Raw genomic sequence first — 9,083 nt, forward strand, 5'->3', positions numbered from 1 at the left:
TCTGTCGCCCGGGCTGGAGTGCAGTGGCCGGATCTCAGCTCACTGCAAGCTCCGCCCCCCGGGTTTACGCCATTCTCCTGCCTCAGCCTCCCGAGTAGCTGGGACTACAGGCGCCCGCCGCCTCACCCGGCTAGTTTTTTGTATTTTTTAGTAGAGACGGGGTTTCACCGTGTTCGCCAGGATGGTCTCGATCTCCTGACCTCGTGATCCGCCCGTCTCGGCCTCCCAAAGTGCTGGGATTACAGGCTTGAGCCACCGCGCCCGGCCGAGGCAGGAGAATTGCTTGAACCTGGGAGGTAGAGGTCGCTGTGAGCTGAGATCGTGCCACTGCACTCCAGCCTGGGTGACAGAGCAAGACTCCATCTCAAAAAAAAAAAAAAAAAGTAGTGACTGAGGGCCTATGGGACTCTCCACAGAACAAAGTGAATGTCTCCATTTTAATGTGTGGATTTTGTGACATTACTTAGCTTCTCAGAGGCCTTACGGGGCCACCTTGCCATGTGTTGAAAGGATTCATCATTTGACTCGGAATGCTGCTTTACTGATGAGATATTACTCTCTTCGCGAAAAGGGGGCCCATCGCTTTTTACTTAAACCCACACTGCCGCTTGGGCAGGGTCATTTGGTTCGCTGATACTAACAAACCGCTGGGGGGCTCTTGGTACTTAGGACAGAAGCAGTCACACAGGTAGGCACTGATAATGTTTCTGATGTACACTGGCCCAAAATGTTTGTGTGATTGCTGATTTGTAGATCCTAATTCTAATCCCACCTTTAAGTATTACTTATATTTCACTGACCAGCTAATAAAAGTGGATCACAAAGTGCTTCCTAGCAAGGTGCTCTGACGATATTAGATAGTAGCAATGTTAAATAACTTGCCAGGTACAGTGGCTCACGCCTGAAATCGCAGCACTTTGGGAGGCTGAGGTGGGAGGATCACCTGAGGTCAGGAGTTCGAGACCAGCCTGATCAACATGGTGAAACACCATCTCTAATAAAATACAAAAAATAGCTGGGCGTGGTGGTGTGTGCCTCTAATCCCAGCTACTCGGGAGTCTGAGACAGGAGAATCGCTTGAGCCCGGGAGGCAGAGGTTGCAGTGAACTGAGATTATGCCACTACACTCCAGCCTGGGCAACAAGAGCGAAACTCCATCTCAAAAAAAAGAAAAAAAAAAAAACTTGACTAAAGTGTGCAGCAGCCAGCATCTCCTTCTGCAGTGCACGTTTTCATTCCAAAAGAGCAGGAGACACAGCTGAGGAACGTGGGTCTTTCGTCTCACAGGTGAACGCGTCCCCGTCTCTCACGTCCAGCACTGCCAACGATCGCATCCTCAAGTATAACCTGATTAATGACACCCTCAACATCGCCGTCCCGAACGGTGAAATCCCAGACTGCAAATGGAACAAGTCGCCCCCAAAGGAAGTCCTCGGCAATTACGAGATTCTGTAAGTCTGCGTGTGACTGCGCGCTTGTTCTTCTGTGTTTCCTAATGGCATGTGCCATAGCCCAGCTCGGATTTCTGGGCATGTGTGGATTCCCCTTATTTGGGCAGAACGTTTCATTTACTAATGACATTATGGGATAGATTGTGTTGTAGCAGAAAAGCAGTTTGTTTATTTATTTTACTATTATTATTATTTTGAGAGGGATTCTCACTCTGTTGCCAAGGCTGGATTGCAGTGGCACGATCTCGGCTCACTGCAACCTCCGCCTCCTAGGTTCAAGCAGTTCTCCTGCCTCAGCCTCCCAAGTAGCTGGGATTATAGGCATGTGTTACCACTCCTGGCTAATTTTTGTAGTTTTAGTAGAGACAGGGTTCACCATGTTGGCCAGGCTGGTCTTGAACTCCTGACCTCAAGTGATCCTCCCACCTCGGCCTCCCAAAGTGCTGAGATTACAAGCATGAGCCACTGCACACAGCCCAGAAAAGCAGTTTGGGTGCTAAACTTGATCATTGTGGATTCTCCTGCTTATGACATACATGTGGTGCACTGATCACGTGCCAGGCCCCCGTTGGTTGCCAGGATAGCTGGAGCTGGCTGGATGGAGTGCCTGTTTCTCACAGGTCACTGGGGGTCATTCCCTGGCTTTGCCGCATAGAGCTGGGTGACAGGGAGGAACTCAGTGCAACTGTTTGAGCCTCAGTTTGTCCACCTTTAAATGGGTATAATAAGCCGGGTGCAGTGGCTCACGCCTGTAATCCCAGCATTTTGGGAGGCTGAGGCAGGCAAATCACCTGAGGTCGGGAGTTCAAGACCAGGCTGGCCAACATGGCGAAACCCCATCTCTACAAAAAAAATAGGGATATAATAAGATCTATCTTACAGAGTGGGAAGGAAATAGCTAACTTTCGAGGGCTGGTCACGTGTCAGAAACTGTGCAGAATGCTTTACACACAGTATCAATTCCTTTCCCCAGTAATATTTTGAAGTAGGTAAGACTATTAGCTCCATTTCACGGGTGTGGAAACAAAGGCTTAGACCGGTTCCACGGCATACTTGTAGTGACGAAAGTGGGAACAAAGTGAGAGCCCATCAGGAGTGTGGTGGCTGAACACAGTATGGTTCATTCATTCTGTGGTCTGTGAGGTGGGCTTTAAAAAGATTGAACTGGCTGGCTGCGGTGGCTCACACCCAGCACTTTGGGAGGCTGAGGCGGGCAGATCATGAGGTCAGGAGTTCAAGACCAGCCTGATCAACATGGTGAAACCCTGTTTCTACTAAAAATACAAAAATTAGCTGCGCATGGTGGTGCGCACCTGTAATCTGAGCTACTCAGGAGGCTGAGGCAGCAGAATCACTTGAACCCGGGAGGCGGAGGTTGCAGTGAACCCAAATTGCACCCCTGCACTCCAGCCTGAGCAACAGAGTGAGACTGTCTCAAAAACAAAAACAAAAAACAAAAAAAGATTGACCCAGAGCTACACTGTGGGGCTTGGGAGGTTGCCTGGGAAAAACACACTGCAGAAAAGGGTGTATAGTTTATTCCTTGTAAAACATTGGCCTCAGAGTCCCCTGTGTGTACATACAGTGATGTGTGCAGTAGCTTACATGCGAATGCATGAGCAGGGAAACGTGGAAGGACACACATCGTGTTGTTGGCATCGATACTGCGGTCGAGTGGGTGTGGAGGGAGCCAGAAAAGAGGGAAACAGACGGCAGTAAAAGGCGGAGGAGTAGGTGTGTTAGGATCACAGTTACATGCTTCTGTCAAAGCAAAAATGTGCGTTTCATTTAAATTTTTAAAAAACAAAAGAAAAATTTAGTGAAATTTACACACACACATAAGAGACTTCAGGCTTGCAGCTGGTAGGCGCTGCTGGTGGGAGGATTTGAACACGGGCCCAGGACTCTGGAGCCCACGCTCAGCTGGCTCCTGCCTCTGCTGTGGGTGATGTGTGGTGTGGCTGTGCATGTCCCAGCTCATTGTCTGGGACAGGAGGAGCAGGTGGAAGGGGAGTTTAGATGGAAGTACGCTGGGCTTGCCGGCAACCTCGGGGCCTCTACAGGGTGGTGGCTGTGAACTTCAGGGGCAAGCAGTCAATGTGTGTGGTTAGCTGTTCTCTCGCTCCATGGTCAGCTGCCCAGGCTAGGTACAGGGAAGGCAGAGGGTTGGAAGGGACCAGGGTTGGGAGCTTGTGATGGCAAGAGAGAGGGCAGCGGGGACAGGGAGAAGGTGGGGGTGGGTGGCAGTCCGGCAGGGAGGAGGGTTGTTGGAGTCAGGCACTAGGGAAGTGGGCTAGGAGGAGAAGGGGCAGTGGTCAGGGAGTGAGCCTTGGAGATAATATGAGGGGTGATGAGGTTTGGGGACTCCCTGGGGATGGGACTGAGATGGAGTAGAGGATAGGGGCACCAGAGGTCAGGGAGTTGGGGCTTTCATCTGTTTGGTCATTGCTGCCATCTGCCACCATGAACTAGGAGCCTGGCTCTCCAAGGGATCTGGGGTGGTGACCTGGAGGACTGGAGGTGACTGTGCGAGGAGGGAGGTAACTGTGGTGACCAGGCCTGGAAAAAGCTGGGGGTTTTAGAGAGGAGGCCGCTCCAACCGGGAGGATGGTGGGTGGAAGAGAAAGCAGCCTCCATACCAGGAGCTGCGGGGGAAGCAGCGTCTCCCAGGAGACTCAGGAGCCCGTTAGAACAGGAAAGGGAAGCGGAGATTGAAGGACAAGCGGAGGGCAATGGCAGGTGCGACGATGGGCAGAGAGTTCTGGAGCCCACAGAGGGCAATTCTGGGGATGGGGTCAGACTGGGATTGGCAGCCTGGGAGGTGAAGGGTAACATCAGGGTTGGGGACGGCAACTGCAATGGTGGCCTTGGGGGCTGGGTCCTGATGGTCCCTGTGCTGGAGGACCAAGGGGGTCTGTGAGGGTGCACAGGGGTGGGGACCGTTGCGGGGAGACTTGTCAGTAGCATGAGGACCTTGGGGGGTTCTCTTCAGTCCAGTGAGCGAGGGTGGTGGGGAGGCTGGCTTGTTGGGAGTGTGTGGAGCCTGAGACCTGTCCAGCCCGTGGCCTTCTTGAGGGAGAGGACCAGACTTGCCATCTCCAGGCTAAGAAGCAGAGGCCAGGCCAGGCATGGTGGCTCACACCTGTAATCCCAGCACTTTGGGAGGCTAAGGCAGGTGGATCACCTGAGGTCATGAGTTCAAGACCAGCCTAGCCAACATGGTGAAACCCTGTCTCTACTGAAAATACAAAAATTAGCCAGCGGTGGTGGCGGGCACCTGTAATCCCAGCTACTTGGGAGGCTGAGGGCAGGAGAATGGCTTGAACTGGGAGGTGGAGGTTGCAGTGAGCCAAGATCGTGCCACTGCACTCCAGCCTGGGCAACAGAGCAAAACTCTGCCTGAAAAAAAAAAAAGAAAGAAAGAAAGAAAAAAAAAAAAAACAGAAAAGAAGAAGCAGAGGCCAGCGCCTCACTGCTTTTAGTTGAAGAGACAATAAGGTGACCCCCCTCCCTGATCCAGCCGTCCTCCCCCGGCTCCTGAGGGGTAATGGAAGGCTTTAGTGTAGAGCTGATGGCTTCTAAACGCTTCCAGTCCCAGTCAGGGCTCGCTTCCCCTAGGCATTCAGATGATCAGAGAACCTCAGCTCCATTTTCCGGTGCAGCCACCTGCAGCAGTAGCAGTTGGTGCTGACTGCGAGGGCCACATCATCTGAGTGGTGCCGCCCGTCCATGCCAGGTACTCTGTGTGCCCACAGCAACCCCTCAGAGCCCAGCAGCATCTAGTGGAGGACACTGGCTGCATGAGGTCACTCCCAGCACTTTGGGAGGCCAAGGTGGGCAGGAGGCAGCTGACGTGCCCCAGGCCACGCCATTGGCTGTGGCCCCACAAGGCCTGGCACTTTGCATCTGCCACCTGGAGGTGGACCCTGTTCTGAAGTTGCTGGCTGTACTTTTACAGCCTTTAAAAAACCCTAATAGTGACTAGATTCTTTCTGTGAAAACCCGGAAGAAAAGCCTGCTAGAACAGGAGCTTCGAAGGACTATCTTGGCTCTGATTCTCCTCTGCGTTGGCTCAGTAGGTGGCCAGACCACCCCTGGGAACAGCACATCCCGGTGCCAGCTGCTTGCCAAATGCTCCTTTCTGTTTGTTTTGTTTTTTGAGCTGCACAGATCAGCACAAGTGCTCCGTGAAACTGGTCACCATATGTGGTCTTTTTCTCCATTCATTCAGTACATTCCTATCCACCAGACCCTGAGCAAGCTGCCGGGGGCAGCCACAAACCAGACGGGCGGTCACTGCAGCCCCCTGGCCACTGAGGCAAACACGGAGGGGCAGTGGAGTGACGACATTTATGAATGTGGAGTCCCCAGTGGGTCGGGGTATCTGATCCTGTGGAGACGGACCAGGGAGGCATCCTGGAGGACCCCCCACCCAGGCAGATTCCAGAGTTCCGGGGGTGTCCTGTCTGGCTTCCTTGTGTCATAGGGACTGTGGCTGTCTCTCCTTCGAGAGCCAGAGAGGAAGCAAACCCATGTCACTGTCCTGACAGCCCCACCCTGGTGCAGAGCCTGGATGCTTGTGGTGTCTGCTGCACAGACAGAAGTCAGAAAATGCGGCCAGGCGCGCTGGGTCATGCCTGTAATCCCAGCGCTTTGGGAGACCGAGGCAGGCAGATTGCTTGAGCTCAGGGGTTCGAGACCAGCCTGGCAACATGATGAAACCCCATCTCTACCAAAAATGCAAAAAATTAGCTGGGCATGGTGGCATGTGCCTGTAATCCCAGCTACTTGGGAGGCCAAGGCATGAGAATCTCTTGAACCCAGGAGGCAGAGGTTGTAGTGAGCCGAGATTGCACCACTACACTCCAGTCTGCATGACCATTTAAAAAAAAGTAGTCAGAAAATGCTTTCTTCCCTCCTGCTCTTTCAGTCCCAGTTTGCCACCAGAAGCACAATGTAGAAAATGCATTCTTTAACCTCAGAAGTTTCTGGGTTTTTTCTTTTTTTTTTTGAGATGGAGTCTCGCTCTGTTGCCAGGCTGGGGTGCAGTGGCGTGACCTCGGCTCACTGTAACCTCCGCCTCCCTGGTTCAAGCGATTCTCTTGCCTCAGCCTGCCAAGTAGCTGGGATTACGGGCATGCGCCACCACGCCCAGCTAATTTTTGTATTTTTAGTAGAGATGGGGTTTCACCATGTTGGCCAGGATGGTCTCGATCTCCTGACCTCGTGATCCACCCGCCTCAGCCTCCCAAAGTGCTGGGATTACAGGCGTGAGCCACAGTGCCCGGCCTCAACCTCAGAAGTTTCTAACCAATACTACATTCAACCTGCAGACTCTGGTTTTGATAATAAGCTTATCATAGAAATCTACCTTTTTCCAGAAGTCCACAAGATTAGCACTCAGGATCTGGGTACCTTTTGTTTTTGACATAAATACCTACATACAACCGAAGGTCCTGGTCAGGATGGCCGGCACAGCACACCGACGGATGTGCTTTTACCGGGGCAGAGATGCTTTCCACACTCCTCAGCTCTGTGGGACAAAAAGCTCCAAATTAGGAATCAGAAGCACTAGAGGTCTTTGGGAGGCCGAGGCAGGCGGATCACCTGAGGTTGGGAGTTCGAGACCAGCCTGACCAACATGGAGAAACCCCATCTCTACTAAAAATACAAAATTAGCCGGGCGTGGTGGTGCATGCTTGTAATCCCAGCTACTCAGGAGGCTGAGGCAGGAGAATCGCTTGAACCCAGGAGGCGGAGGTTGCCGTGAGCCGAGATTATGCCATTGTGCTCCAGCCTGGGCAACAAGAGCAAAACTCTGTCTCAAAAAAAAAAAAAAAAAAAAAATATATATATATATATATAAAAGAAGTTCTGGAGGTTAATCCTACCTCTGCCACAGACCGGCTGTGGGACCCTAGGCCCTGAGCAAACCTCTAGAACCCCAGTTTCCCCCCATAGGAAGCAAGTCCTGGTGCTGCCGCCCGAGTTGGGAGGGTAATGTGAGTCACCGTGGAGGGGCGGCCCCGTTCCCCGGAGCCTGTTCCCTGCTGCAGCCTGCAATAGGTGCCGGCAGCAATGACCGTGCTCCAGGAACCCGGGAGAGAAGGGCCCCGCCACTGTGGGAAAGACCCAGGACTTGCCCATTGCTGTGACCGCCCCGTCTGGGGAGCTGCAGCTGCTGTCCACCTCTTCTATACACACAAGTTCAGGCTGTTTCCTGCACTGTTGCCTTCTTAGCGCATGCAGCCTGAGGATGCATGAACTTTAATTGGGAAACAGGCAGTTAAAGAAAATGGGGGCCAGGCACAGTGGCTCACACCTGTCATCCCAGCCCTCTGGGAGGCTGAGGCGGGCGGATCACCTGAGGTCAGGAGTTCGAGACCAGCTTGGCCAACATGGGGAAACCCCGTCTCTACTAAATATACAAAATTAGCTGGATGTGGTGGCACATGCCTGTAATCCCAGCTACTCGGGAGGCTGAGGCAGGAGAATCGTTTGAACCCAGGAGGCAGACGTTGTAGTGAGCCGAGATGGTGCCACTGTATACAAGCCTGGGCGATAGAGCGAAACTCCATCTCAAAAAAAAAAAAAAAAAAGAAAATGGGGAGGGGTGGCGTGGGTCACACTGGCAGAGTCTCTAGCTGAGTGTGCACTGTGGGCCTCTCTGCCCTGGCCTCCCCTGGCCGGTGCTCATGTGCTGCTCCCATCTGAAATGGAGTTAGTCTCCCCAGCCTACAGGTGCCTTGTGTGAAGCATTTCCAGCCAGGCAGTCTCACCTCTGTACCCTGGGCTGGTTCCGTGTCACCTCATTCATGTTGTCTTTGGAGTCCTTGCCAAATTTGACCTGGTGACCTGTATAAAATGTTAGCTTCCGTGGAGAGAGCACTGTCCATAATAACAACTTAACAAGGTTATACACATAGGCACGGTGGCCTTGGGGAGCGTTTGCTGGGCTGCAAAAGCCACCAGGTGGGCTGGAGCCAGGTGGGAGGTGGGCGGGAGCTGGCAGGAGCCAGGGGGCCCCCTCAGGTCGCTTCTCTGGGTGATGTTGCATTTGGCACACAGCAGCCTGGTCTGTTGCCTTTGAAAGAGAGCCTGCCATGATCCTGGCTCTTTCTGTCTCCAGGTACGATGAAGAACTGGCCCAGGGTGATGGGGCCGACCGGGAGCTGAGAAGTCGTCAGGGCCAGTCTCTGGGGCCCAGAGCAGGCCGATCCAGAGATTCGGGGAGAGCCGTCCTTACCACCTGGAAGTGACTCCCACCCGGACCTTATCAAAACTACTCACTCTACCCGGGCCCCTGCTGAAGCCCTATTTTGAAATTTCCCTTTTCTAGAGCTTTTTTCCTTTCCTAAGCCCTGTAAATAAATGAAGGCACTTCTTTGGAAGGTTCTGTAGTCTGTTTGACTATTGCAAAAGGTACTAATTCATGTGGCTGTATAAAACTCGCATTTTTTGTTTTTTAATTTTTTTTTTTTTTTTTTTTTTTTTTTTTTTTTGGAGATGGAGTCTCACTCTGTCGCCCAGGCTGGAGTGCAGTGGCCAGATCTCAGCTCACTGCAAGCTCCGCCTCCCGGGTTTATGCCATTCTCCTGCCTCAGCCTCCCGAGTAGCTAGGACTACAGGCAC

General features: G+C 52.7%; 1 protein-coding gene across 1 annotated transcript in view; it reads left to right on the forward strand.

The window, feature by feature from the left end:
• The window catches only part of TTLL1 (tubulin tyrosine ligase like 1), a 43,339-nt gene extending 34,493 nt beyond the window's left edge, over positions 1-8,846 (forward strand). Inside the window, exons 10-11 of the mRNA XM_025399208.1 lie at positions 1,288-1,451; positions 8,581-8,846. Of these exons, the coding sequence (XP_025254993.1) occupies positions 1,288-1,451; positions 8,581-8,710 (294 nt within the window). The 3' untranslated portion in view covers positions 8,711-8,846. The remainder of the gene's footprint in view (positions 1-1,287; positions 1,452-8,580) is intronic.
• Positions 8,847-9,083: the final 237 nt, after the last annotated feature.

This window comes from Theropithecus gelada, chromosome 10 (assembly GCF_003255815.1).
Source record: "Theropithecus gelada isolate Dixy chromosome 10, Tgel_1.0, whole genome shotgun sequence".
NCBI lineage: Eukaryota > Metazoa > Chordata > Mammalia > Primates > Cercopithecidae > Theropithecus > Theropithecus gelada.